General features: G+C 39.3%; 1 protein-coding gene across 4 annotated transcripts in view; it reads left to right on the forward strand.

The window, feature by feature from the left end:
• The window catches only part of NFAT5 (nuclear factor of activated T cells 5), a 132,913-nt gene that overhangs the window by 94,620 nt on the left and 24,084 nt on the right, over positions 1 to 14,209 (forward strand). For all 4 annotated transcript variants that reach the window (XM_025371415.1, XM_025371416.1, XM_025371417.1 and 1 more), the window contains 3 exons: positions 1,801 to 1,973; positions 10,251 to 10,385; positions 10,510 to 10,562. In XM_025371415.1, coding sequence (XP_025227200.1) covers positions 1,801 to 1,973; positions 10,251 to 10,385; positions 10,510 to 10,562 — 361 coding nt within the window. The remainder of the gene's footprint in view (positions 1 to 1,800; positions 1,974 to 10,250; positions 10,386 to 10,509; positions 10,563 to 14,209) is intronic.

Here is a 14,209-nt window from a genome sequence, read left to right on the forward strand (position 1 = left end):
TTATCTGGATGTGGTGGCAGGCACCTGTAATCCAAGCTACTTGGGAGGCTGAAGCAGAGAATTGCTTGAATCCGGGAGGTGGAGTTTGTAGTGAGCTGAGATCACACCACTGCACTCCAGCCTGGGTGACAGAGCAAGACTCCGTCCAAAAAAAAAAGACAGTTATAAAAGTAAATATGTATAGTAGAGGAAGAAAGGAAAGAATTTACTGATTATAAAAATAGTACTTAGTCAATATAAGAAAGTTGAAAAAGGGGCCAGGCATGGTGACTCATGCCTGTAATCCCAATACTTTGGGAAGCTGAGGCATGCAGATCATCTGAGGCCAGGAGTTTGAGACCAGCCTTGGCCAACATGGTGAAACCCCATCTCTGCTAAAAATATAGAAATTAGCCAGGAGTGGTGGTGCATGCCTGTAGTCCCAGCTACGTGAGAGGCTGAGGCAGGAGAATCGCTGGAACCCTGGAGGCAGAGGCTGCAGTGAGCTGAGATTGCACCATTGCACTCCAGCCTGGGCAATAAGAGCGAAAGTCTGTCTCAAAAAAAAAAAAAAAAAAAAAAAAAAGTTGAAAACACAGGGTAATAAAAAGCTAAAAACATGCCCTTTAAAAACCAACTTCCGGCCTGGCACAGTGGCTCATGCTTATAATCCCAACACTTTGGGAGGCTGAGGTGGATGGATCTCTTGAGCCAGGAGTTTGAGACCAACCTGGGCAACATAGTAAGACTCTGGCTCTACTAAAAGTACAAAAGTGAGCTGGGGTAATGGTGCATGCCTGTAATCCCAGCTACTCAGGAGGCTGAGGCATGAGAATTACCTGAACTGAGGAGGCAGAGGTTATAGTGAGCTGAGGTAGCGCCATTGCACTCAGACCTGGGTGACACAGCGAGACTCTGTCTCAAAAAAATAAAATAAATATAAATAAATAAAAACCAACTTCCTGGCAATAACCACTATTTTAATGTGTGTCTTCCCAGTCTTTTTTGGGCAAAATTGAAAAAATAGTGTACCCATTGTTTTGTAATCTGCTTTTTACTTAACATATCATGAGCATTTTTCACATATCATTCAATGTGGTAACATACTTCTTAGTGGCTGTCTTAATATTCCATCCTTCTGGAGGCAGCTACTAAGTTTTTAAAAGTAAAATCCATTTTCTCTGTTTTCAGAATTAGCTCTGTAAAGAAAGAGGCTAATTTTTTTTTTTTTTAAATGGTCTCTGGCCAGGTGCGGTAGCTCATGCCTGTAATCCCAGCACTTTGGGAGGCCAAGGTGGGCAGATCACTTGAGGACAGGAGTTCAAGACCAACCTGGCCAACATGGTGTAACCCCATCTTTACTAAAAATACAAAAAATAGCTGGGCATGGTGGCGGCCACCTGTAATCCCAGCTACTCAGGAGGCTGAGGCAGGAGAATCCCTGGAACCCAGGAGACAGAGGTTGCAGTAAGCTGAGATCATACGACTGCACTCCAATCTCTCCAGCCTGGGTGACAGTGAGACTCCATCTCAAAAAAAAAAAAAAGATCTCTTATAAGCCATTACTTATGTTCAGATTTTAAAATAGTGATTTTTTTTTTTACTTTTTCTTTATTATTATAAACAAAAGATTGACAGGATTAGGAACAGTGAATGTTTAGAATTTACCCTTTTGTAGTTTTGAACTTGGAACTTTGTAACTTTATTACATATTCACAGAATTAATAGATAAGCAAAATTTTAAAAAACAAACTTGTTGATTAAGAGCTTTACACTATTTATACAACAAAATGTCCCTTTATATATTTTTTTCTGTATTAGGGTGGACTGCGTAGGGATATTGAAATTGAGGAATGCTGATGTTGAAGCCAGAATAGGAATTGCTGGTTCCAAGAAAAAAAGCACTCGTGCCAGATTGGTTTTTCGAGTTAATATCACGAGGAAAGATGGCTCCACTTTGACACTGCAAACACCCTCTTCTCCAATTTTGTGTAGTAAGTAAGAAGATGTGGAGATACTAAACATATGGAGTTTCTTTCATTTTCTGTTAATCTTTTAGACATCTCTAAATTTTAGATATTTCACATACTCCGGCTTGTGATCATGCAAAATTTGAAATAGTTTAAAAGCAGTAGTCAGATTTTCTAGACCAAACTAGAGATGAATAATTGGGATACAATTCAAAAGATGTGGAGCATTTTGTAGTTTCCTATTATCATAATATGCTGATTTAAAAAGTAATTTGGGCCAGGTATGGTGGCTCACACCTGTAATCCCAGCACTTTGGGAGGCAAAGGTGGGAGGATCACTTCAGCCCAAGAGTTTAAGACCAGCCTGGGCAATGTAGTGAAAACCCTGTCTCTACAAAATAAAAAAACATATATAGTAAGTTGGGTGTGATGACTTGTGCCTGTAGTTTCAGCTACTCGGGAAGATGAGGCAAGAGGATCACTTGAGACCCAGGAGGTCAAGGCTGCAGTGAGCCTTGAGCATGCCTTTGCATTCCAACCTGGGCGGCAGACTGTGACTGTCTCAAAAAAAAAAGTAATTTGAGCTGGTTATCAGAAGTAAATTACAAAACGAAAGCGTTTTCTAAACATCTTCACTGTGTGGTAAATTGCTGTGGTTCTAACTGTTCTGTGTTAGAACATGAGTAAGGTAAGGAGGACTTTGCGAATAACAACATGGCAGAAGTTTTGATTACTAATTATAATAGTATAGTACAGTGTTGGGAGTGGGAAATTCAATTCTTATCACTAACCTTGGCATGGACAGAAAATGATGTGTGTGTGTTTGTGTGTGTAAATTCAATTATGTTGTTATATATGTCTCACCATAATTGTAGTTTCTCTCTAATGATTATTGTTACAAGTAATAAATAGGAAAATTTTTCCTTTTCACATTTCTCTCTCTCTCTCTCTTTTTTTTTCTTTTTCTTTTTTGAGACCGAGTTTCGCTTGTTGCCCAGGCTGGAGTGCAATGGTGCGATCTTGGCTCACTGCAACCTCCACCTCCCAGGCTCAAGCAATTCTCCTGCCTCAACCTCCCGAGTAACTGGGATTACAGGTGTGTGCCACTACCACCTGGCTAATTTTTGTATTTTTAGTAGAGATGGGGTTTCACCATGTTGGCCAGGCTGGTCTTGAACTCCTGACCTCAAATGATCCACCTCGGCCTCCCAAAGTGCTGAGATTACAGGCGTGAGCCACTGCGCTTGGCCTATTTGACCTATTTTTAAAAACAATATATGATATATTACTAAAAATGTTTATATTAATAAGATCAGTCAGCAAATTTGGCAGGCAGTGAAGTTGTTCAAGGCCAGGCACAGTGGCTTACCCCTGTAATCCCAGCACTTTGGGAAGCCGAAGTGGAAGGATTGCTTGTGGCCACGAATTTGAAACTAGGCTGGGCAACATAGTGAGACCTAGCCTCCGCCTCCTAGGTTCAAGCAGTCCTCTTACCACAGCCTACTGAGTAGCTGGGATTACAGGCGTGTGCCACCTTGCCCAGCTAAATTTTTTTTGTATTTTTAGTAGAGATGGGTTTTCACCCTGTTGGCCAGGCTGGTCTTGAACTCCTGACCTCAAATGATCCACCCATCGTTCTCTAGCATTCCCCCAACCCCCTTTTTTTTTTTTAAGAATAAGGCTGAGTGTGGTGGCTCATGCCTGTAATATCAGCACTTTGAGAGGCCAAGGCAGGAGGATCGCTTGAGGCCAGGAGTTTGAGACCAGCCCGGGCTGATCTCTCTTCCTGTTTCCTTCTGTCTCCCATTCCAATCCCAGCTCTTCTTACTAACCAACTTTGTTTTCACCTCTCATTTTACTCCAGCTGTTTAAACCTGCCAAAAAGTTTATATTTATGGAAACTAACACAAGCCAGAAACTTATAATGAAAGTGTACTGAACAACATAATGAGAGACCCTGTCTCTACAAAAATTTAAAAAAAAAAAAAAAAAGCCAGGCATGGTAGCATGTGCCTGTAGTGCCAGCTACTCAAGAGGCTGAGGCAGAAAGATCATTGAGCCCAGGGGTTTTGAGATAGCAGTGAGCTGTCATCACACCACTGCACTCCAGCCTGTACAAGAGACCCTGTCTCTAAAAAACAAAAAAGGGAAATTGTTCAGATGAGCGCTTTTTAAAAAATTTTTTAATTTATTGTTTCTAGCCTACTTTTTTTTTTAACAGTTATAATTACTGGAGGCTACAGTTTAGTTCAGGGAAACGGTAATGTGTTCTGATAACAAAATATGCCTCATTGCTCATTCAGTCACTCATTTAGTCAACATAAATTAAATGCAGTGGTTCTCAGTCCTGGGTGTAGGTTAGAGTCACCTGTAGTGCATTACAACAAACAAAAAGACTTGCCAATTGATGGTTTGTTTTTGGAAAGCTTCATAGTTAATTCAATGGATAATTACAGTGTGCTTAACTCTGAAATTAAAGATGATAGTTTGAGGAGCTTACAGTTTAGCAGGCTAGGGGAAAAAACAGGCAAGTAAATGCCTAATTTTACTATAAAATTATATTAACTTCCATATATGTGTATATAAAATTGTATATAGTCCAGGCATGGTAGCTCACACCTGTAATGAGAGCACTTTGGGAGGCCAAGGCAGGAGGGTCGCTTGAGCCCAGGAGTTTGAGATTAGCTTGGGGAACAAAGCAAGACCCTGTCTCTCTTTTTTTTTAATTGTATATAAAAATTATATAAGCTTCCAATTATATTATATAGTTATATAAAGATGCTATACTGCACAGTAGCTGTGTGACTAAAGTACAGTGGAAATATAGTAAGAGCATCTAATTCAGACTGCTCAGAGATGGTAGAACTTGTTCTGTCTTGTCTTAAAACACAATTAGAAGTAAAACAAGTAAAATGGGATTTACTTGAAAAATTTTCATATCTGCCCTTCTATAGTCATTCTGGGCAGAAGGATTCGTATATAAATATGCTCCCTGAAAGGGTATGATCCTTTTGGGGGAAATAAAAAGAGTTTGATGTGATTGGAACAAAAAGATATACATGATGAAGTGGTAAGATTTGAGGTTACAGAGGTAGGCAACACCTCTTTCATAAAGTGACTTGTGTGTTCAGCAAAATAATTTGAATTTTATCCTGACCACTTAGGAAGCTTGGTGCTTGAACTTAGACTTTGAGAGCTGGATATGGGAGGAAAAGAAGAATAAACATAAAAATGATACACAGTAAAACACAGAACCCCAAAAATATTTTTATCTAAAAAAATTAAAATGTTTGTTCCATTATAAGTTTCTGGCTTGTGTTTATTTCCATGAATATAAACTTTTTGGCAGGTTTAAGCAGTTGCAGTAAAATGAGAGGTAAAAAGGAAATTGGTTAGTGCGAAGAGTTGGGATTGGAATGGGAGATAGAAGGAAACAGGAAGAGACAGAGGTAGAAAAGGAAAGGGGCCAAAAGGTGACACAGTTGGAAGGGAGAAAAGGAAACAGATACTTGATCTTCCTTCTGTAGACACTCAGTGGAAAGAATTTGTAATATCAGGATTCATGCAGTGCCTTGTGGCTTTAAAAAAATTACTTCTAATTATTGCTTTAACAGTGGCCATTGGATCCTTTGTCTTTTTGTTTGTTTTTAAGGGGATAGATCATCCCTTTTTACATTCTTAACATCTTTCATGTTCTCCAGAAAATATAGGTGTATATGTTTTTTGTTTTGGTATGTATGTTTATATTATTTTGTTATGTTATATCAAATTAAGAATATCAATTTTCAGCCAGGTGCAGTGGCACACAGCTGTAGTCCCAGCTACTTGGGAGGCTGAGGAAGGAGAATCACTCGAGCCCAGGAGTTTAAATCCAGCCTGGGATTCAAACCCATGTCTTTTTTTTTTTTTTGAGACGGAGTCTCGCTTTGTCGCCCAGGCTGGAGTGCAGTGGCACCATCTCGGCTCACTGCAAGCTCCGCCTCCTGTGTTCACGCCATTTTCCTGCCTCAGCCTCCGAGTAGCTGGGACTATAGGCACGCACCACCACGCCCGGCTAATTTTTTGTATTTTTAGTAGAGATAGGGTTTCACCGTGTTAGCCAGGATGGTCTCGATCTCCTGACCTCGTGATCCGCCCGCCTCGGCCTCCCAAAGTGCTGGGATTACAGGCGTGAGCCACCGCGCCCGGCAAACCCATGTCTTTAAAAAAAAAAAAAGAAAAAAAAAAGGCCGGGTGCCGTTGTACACGCCTATAATCCCAGCACTTTGGGAGGGCAAGGTAGGAGGATTGCTTGAAGCCAGGAGTTTGAAACCAGCAAGGGCAACATAGCAAGAGCCCATCTCCACAAAAAACAAATGTTTTAAATTTGCTGGGCATGGTGCCATGCGCCTGTAGACCCAGCTACTTGAGAGGCTATGATGGGAGGATTATTTGAGCCCAAGAGTTCAAGGATACGGTGAGCTATGGTGGCACCACTGCACTCCAGCCTGGGCAACAGAGTGAGGTCTTGTTGATCCTGTCTCTACAAAAGAAAAAAGAAAAAAGAAAAAATTTTCATATCTACCCTTCTATAGTAGTTTTTAATAGGACAAAATTAATCATGGCTTTCTTACATGTAATATATATTAGATTTTATCTTATGCTTACTAAATTAAATATGACTCGGAATTTAAGAATTTTCTACTTCCCCTATTTCTACCTATCCCACAGCTATGGGGAAAGGATGGTGTTGTTAAGTAAACTATCCCTCTCTTAAAATTTTGGACAGGATTAGTAATATACATAAACAGATGTAGGCTTTGTACTCTAAAATTTTCTATTAAATATGTCCTTCTACTAAACATTATTACAAAGCTTTATTTATTCTCTTGATGGGTTGAAATATTTGCTTACTTATTTTTCAGTATTTAGATATTCGTTATTTTTTTCAACTTTATTTATTTATTATTTATTTATTTTGAGACAGAGTCTTGTTCTGTCGCCCAGGCTGGATGGAGTGCAGTGGCAGTCCCGGCTTACTGCAACCTCTGCCTCCCGGTTCACACCATTCTCCTGCCTCAGCCTCCCTAGTAGCTGGGACTACAGGCACCACCACGCCCGGCTAATTTTTTGTATTTTTAATAGAGACGGGGTTCCACCGTGTTAGCCAGGATGGTCTCGATCTCCTGACCTCATGATCCATCTGCCTCGGCCTCTCAGGGTGCTAGGATTACAGGAGTGAGCCACTGCGTTCGGCCTCAACTTTATTTTTAAGACTGCTAGTTGAAAAGCATCTAAAAGTATACCGTTTTTATAATACCAAAAAGGTGGTTGCTTTTTTATGTGTTCTAATTTTTAAGCATTATCCCTTTCAAGAGTCAGCTTATAAATAACTTGACAGGGCGCAGTGGCTCACGCCTGTAATCCCAGCACTTTGGGAGGCTGAGGTGGGCAGATCACCTGAGATCTGGAGATTGAGACCAGCCTGACCAACATGGAGAAAACCCATCTGTACTAAAAATACAGTTCGCCGGGCGTGGTGGTGCATGCCTGTAATCCCAGCTACTCGGGAGGATGAGGCAGGAGAATTGCTTGAACCCGGGAGATGGAGGTTCTGGTGAGCCAAGACTGCACCATTGCACTCCAGCCTGGGCAACAAGAGCAAAACTCCATCTCAAATAAATAAATAAATAAATAAATAAATAAATAAATAAATAACTTAAAAATGAAAGTTAGTGCTTAAATAATCTTGACTTCAGTTCAGTTTAGTATGGCATCTGTCGGGGACCCATCTCGTAAACTTTAAAGAAAGGACCTTTTAAAAGGCCAAAAGCTAAATTATCTTGAAAGTAACAGACTAGTTCTTTCTGTAATGTAAATACAAATATGTAGAAGACAAATATATTCTAAACCTTTGGGGCCTCATTTGGCCATCTTATGCCTTTAACACATAAATGAAAAAAATGAGATACGGGAAAAAGTTTTACCAGTAATAAGTGAAGTGGAATTTCCACACAGTATTTGAAAATGGAGGGAAAGGTTATACGCTTTACATTTCATTGTGGTAATACAACATATTAATGTAATTTTGTGCCTTTTATTTTCTTATCAGAACAATATATACCATATGTTTCTGGAATGTTTTTAAAAACCAAGTATCTATTTCCTGTTACTCCAAAAAGTTACGTTAAATAAACTAATTTAGTTAATTCTTCATTTATTAGGGTATATAATTGTCAGTGTATGACCAATGACCCTTTCCATTCTGTTCACACATTAACCTTGTAGGTTCTAGAAAATACTTGTTTTTTGTTTTTTTATTTTTTGTTTATTTCTTTTTTTAGACAGGGTTTCACTTTTGTTGCCCAGGCTGGGGTGCAGTGGTGCAATCTCGGGTCACTGCAGCCTCTGCCTCTTGGGTTCAACCGATTCTCCTGCCTCGGCCTCCCGAGTAGCTGGTATTACAAGCATGCGCCAGCACACCCAGCTAATTTTTTGTATTTTTAGTAGACATGGGGTTTCACCATGTTGGCCAGGCTGGTCTCGACCTCCTGACCTCAGGTGATCCGCCCCCGCTTGGCCTCCCAAAGTATTGGGATTACAGGTGTGAGCCAACTCACCCGGCCAGTGTATTTGTTTATACATTCACAATTTCTTTTAAACTCCCCAGCATTGTTGAAAATGTCATTTAGCATATACAAACAGGTTAAGTATCTCTTATCTGAAATGCTTAGGACCCGAAGTGTTTCAGGTTTTGAATTTCTTTGGACTTTGAATTTCTTTGCATATACATAATGAGGTTTCATGGGAATGGGACCCAAGTGTAAACACATAATTCATTTATGTTTCATATGCACCTATACACATAGCTTGAAAGTAATTTTATATAATATTTTAAATAATTTTGTGCATCAAAGTTTCAAAAAGCAAAGGTGACAGTGTTCCAGCCACCTTTGTAAACAATCTTTGTAAATAACCTGTTTGGCATCACCATCATTCCTGACTCTGAATTTGTTTTTATTTGTTTGCTTTTATATTTTTTGAGATGGAGTCTTGCTCTGTCACCAAGAGTGCAGTGGCACGATCTTGGCTCATAGCAACCTCCACCTCCCGGGTTCAAGAGATTCTCCTGCCTCAGCCTCCCAAGTAGCTGGGATTACAGGTGCCTACCGTCACACCCAGCTAATTTTTTGTATTTTTAGTAGAAACGGGTTTTCACCTGACTCTGAATTTATATGCTACCAATAAGCAATCCTTTTCTTATACCTCTTCACACATAAGTACTTAACAGTGGTGCAATCATGACTCTCTGCAGCCTTGACCTCCGGGGTTTAAGTGATCCTCCCACTTCAGCCTCCTAAGTAGCTGGGAATTACATGTGCATGCTACCATGCCCAGCTAATTTTTTTGATTTTTTTTTTTTTGTAGAGACAAGGTCTCACTATTGCCCAGGCTGGTCTCGGACTTCTGGGCTCAAGTGATCCTCCATCCTTAGCCTCCCAAAGTGCTGGGATTACAGGTATGAACCACTGCACCTGGCCCAGGTGTATAAATTTTTGAGCATTGTATTGACACTCAAAAAGTTTTGGATTTTAGAGCATTTAAGATTTTAGATTTTTGGCTGGGCATGGTGGCTTATGCCTGAATCCCAGCACTTCGGGAGGCCGAGGTGGGTGGATCACAAGGTTAAAAATTTGAGACCAGCCTGACCAACATGGTGAAATCCCGTCTCTACTAAAAATACAAAAATTAGCCGGGCATGGTGGTGTGCGCCTGTAATCCTAGCTACTCAGGAGGCTGAGGCAGGAGAATTGCTTGAGCCCAGGAGGTGGAGGTTGCAGTGAGTCGAGAGCATGCCTCTGCACTCTAGCCTGGGTGTCTCAAAAAAAAAAAAAAAATTTAGATTTTTGGATTAGGGATGCTCAGTTTGTGTTTAACAAAGACGGGATACTTGTTTGTATCAATAGCTGAGGGCTAAATGATACTGCAATAACACACAATTTAAAAAAAGACAACAGAACAAAACTCAGTGTGGCTTACAATAACCGAGTTGGTAAAACCATGTGATGGCTCTCAAAGCTTTTACCTGGACTTGGCACATTACTTCAGTTCATATTTGATTATCCAAACCAGTCACGTGGCCAAGCCTGATGTCAATGGAGCTAGAATTATAGCCTTTCCAGATAATTGTGTTACTGTAAAAATATTTACTACCCCTCTTTCAAAAAAGACAGCTCATAGAACTGGATGACTGCAGGTTGATTTTAAGTAAGAAATAACTTGTGGTGGTTCTTGTTATAGAATGCATATGTATCTCCACAGCTCAGCCAGCAGGAGTGCCAGAAATCTTGAAGAAAAGTTTGCATAGCTGTTCAGTGAAAGGAGAAGAAGAAGTGTTTTTAATCGGCAAGAACTTTCTGAAAGGAACTAAAGTTATTTTCCAAGAAAATGTTTCTGGTAAGTATGCATATTTGTGGTACAGATATTTGCATGTTTTCACTTTGTTATATGGATATAGTCATAGCTACAGAGTAAAAAAAAGTTCAAAAATTTAATAAATCACTATTTTTATTTCAATCAGATGAAAACTCTTGGAAGTCAGAAGCTGAAATTGACATGGAATTATTTCATCAGGTATAATTTAAGCTTTTTTATAATTTGGTTGTTCACTCTCTGAGCAATTCAGTTTTGTTCTGAAATTTTCCTGAATCAGTAGATTAAATTTCTTCTTCTTGTGGGATTGATGTGAATCATTTAAAGTTTCTTTCTTGAGTTTCTTTAACTGAATTAGAATTTTTTTCCTAATGCTAAAAATGACCACCTCTATTTTAAAAAGTTGAGCATTAGCAAATGTTTCCGTTGTTAATAAACAAAATATTTATTTCCTGATATTTATTTTCTCTGAGGATTTGCGTAATCTTAATCTACTATATAGTTAAATAAAAGGGAAACCAGTATTTTGAGAATCTGTTATGTTTCAGGTGCTTTATGATTGTTAAACCTTCTTGGGTTTAGAAACACTCATCACACTAATATTAAAGAGTCTGTATTTGTAGGACCTTACCATGTATTGTTTTCCAGGTAACAATGAAAACTTGAAAACAAGGATCAAGACCTGACTTAGGAATTAGTATTTAGAGTAGACAGGAACAAACCCATAGAAACTGAGACTGAGACTAACAGAAGGCCAAATTTATAAGCAAGTTAGAAGGGCACATGCAGAAGAGGTAGTAGTATGTACAGGTATAGACCGAAGACAGACAGAGAAGAGAGAAACAGGAACAAGCTAATGTGTCAATTACCCAAAGCCTAAAATTTAGTGTAAGAAGCTGATGGGGAAAGAAAAGAACACATGAAGGAAGGTAGAAAAATAGAAGAGGCAAAACTTGGACAATCTATAGCCACTTTATCCAGAAAGTTTATAATTCCCTTGTCATTTTAAAATTTACTTTTTATTCCTTTGTGTATTTTTAAAAACCTAATAAAATTTAAAACATATATCCAATATATTGCTAGACTCAAGGCTCCGGGCACAGCCAAGACTGCTCCCACTTCATATACCAGACACAAGTTCAAAGGTCCCCAGGCCACCCTCTTTTTTTGAACAAGTGGCTCAAACAGTGGTTTTCCCACCGTCCCCTTGAATTTGATAACTTCCTAGAACAATTCACAGAACTCTGGAAAGTGCTATACTTAGTGCCTATCGTTTTTGTTTGTTTGTTTGTTTGTTTGTTTTATTTTGAGACAGAGTCTTGCTGTGTCGCCAGGCTGGCGTACAGTGGCACGATTTCGGCTCATTGCAACCTCCGACTCCCTGATTCAAGCGATTCTCCTGTCTCAGCCTCCTGAGTAGCTGGGACTACAGGCACGTGCCACCATGTCCAGCTAATTATTTTATTTTTAGAAGAGATGGGGTTTCACCATATTGGCCAGGATGGTCTCCATCTCCTGACCTTGTGATCCGCCTGCCTCGGCCTCTCCAAAGTGCTGGGATTACAGGCATGAACCACTGCGCCCAGCCTAGTGCCTATAGTTTTACAACAAAAGGGTAGAAATCAGAATCAGCTAAAGGGAAAGATGCATAACACAAGGTCTAGGAGTGTCCCAGGCACCAACCTTCTGTCATCCTCAGAAAGGCATTACCATATTGGCATAGCAATGTGTGATAATAACAATACTTAGAGAATTACCAGCCAAGGAAGCTCACCCGAGCCTTTGGTGTCCTGAGTTATTATTTCACACCTGATTATATACTGCCCATGCAGCTGACCTTTGGTCTTCACTACGAGGTTGGAATTGATATGGTGTGTTCCAAAGCCTGTTATAAATTACATTGTTAGACTGTCCAGTGACCAAAGCTCTCAAGTAAATACCACTGTCACACAAGACATTGCAGGAACCTAGAGATTACCTCCTAGCAGCCAAAGGTAAAGACCAGAACTCTCTCTGGGTAAAGTTAATTATTTCCTACACAATATCGTATAGTGTGGAGATTCCTATATACCTAGACAAATGCTATGTGGCAAGTTTTCCTCTGGCCTTATGCTACTACATGTTGTGGAAAAGAGATAGTGGGACTTAACAAACATTCCTTTGTCACACAGACCATTGGGCAATATCTCCTAGGGTTTACTGTCAGACTAGTCTTAATTGAAGTTCTAATACCTGCTTTGTCATTAGCAATCTGTGTTAACTAAGTAAGACAAATCACTTTTGTGCCCCAGTTTTCTGATCTGTAAGATAAGTGCTTTCATTAGATTATTTGAGACTCCTCTGACTCTAACATTTTATTATTTCTTATATTATTTGATCAGACCATCTCCACTCCCATGAACCAACAATAGCTTCCTCTGGAGTACTCCTGGAGGTTAGAGGCAATGTATTATAATTCTTCTGTGTTCCTTGTAATACCAAACACTTAATAGATACACAAGAAAAACTTGTTAGTTCATTTTATTCACCTTGAAGAAAAAGATGGGTGACTGTGTGGTCTAAGTAAGGTTCATTTGTTCTTTCTGACGATACTTCAAACCCTAATTTCAGCCAGGTCTTTAAATATCTAGAGTTTTAATCCTAACTGAAACTTAATTTATTCATGCAGTACTTTTGTATGCTATGGACATGTTTTGTTTCTTGACAAATTGGTTAGATTAATGTAGACTCCCTTGCTCGTAATGCTCTATTATGATTGTCATTCTTAAGATAAAGATTTATAGATAAGGAGGCTATTTCTGGAGATTGAGAGACTTGCCTTATAAATTATACAAAATATCAATGAAATAGCCCCAACAAATTATAGTATTAACTTGCTATTTTGTATAGAACTTTATATTCATAAGTTATCCTCCCTCCCAACCTCCGTTTTGCTTTCTCTCTCTCTCTTTCCCTTTGAGGCATGGGGTAGTTATATTTTTAAAACACTTTTTTTCAGGGCAGTTATGCCAGCTACAGTAGATTAAAGACTAGTAATAATAATAAATAAGACGTGGTGGAATGGAAAGGAATTATATCCTTATTTGGTGACTATATCTAGAGGTCCTGGGGTTTTTGCAAGCAAGTATGTAAACAAACTAAATCATAATATAATCTGTCATTAATTCTGTGGTTTTGTTCATTTTTATCTTTTTCAGAGAGAGGGTTTTTTTTTTTTTTCTAAAGGGGTTTTCTTGGAAGCCTTTTCTTTGAGTAGAATCAGAGCTGAGATCCTAGAGAATTGATTCTAGAGATTATATTAAAGGAAGAAAACCCACAAAGTAAACATTAGGGGGAAGAAAATGTGTTGAGGCTGGGCGTGGTGACTCATACCTATAATCCCAGCACTTTGGGAGGTAGAGGCAGGAGGATTGCTTGAAGCTGGGAGTTTAAGACCAGCCTGGGCAACATAGTGAGATCCCATCTCTACAAAAAATTTAAAACATAGCAGGCATGGTGGCACATGCCTATAGTTCCAGCTACTTGGGAGGCTGAGGTCGGAGAATCACTTGAGGTCGGAGAATCACTCGAGCCCAGGAAGTTGAGGCTGCAGTGAGCCCTGATTCCACCACTGCACTTCCACCTGGGTGACAGTGAGACCCTGTCTCAAACAGAAAAAAGAAAAGACACTTCGGATGTGATCAGTAAAGAAATATTAGACCTACACAAAAAAGGTTGAAAGGGAATCTCTACAATATTTAAAAATACCCAGCAGATGGTATAGTAGAAAAGACCTTTGAAAGATAATTTCACAAATTGCAATTATGAAAGATTGTAATAGCCATTCAGTTGCAAACCCAAAATCAATT

Source organism: Theropithecus gelada, chromosome 20 (genome assembly GCF_003255815.1).
Source record: "Theropithecus gelada isolate Dixy chromosome 20, Tgel_1.0, whole genome shotgun sequence".
Lineage (NCBI taxonomy): Eukaryota > Metazoa > Chordata > Mammalia > Primates > Cercopithecidae > Theropithecus > Theropithecus gelada.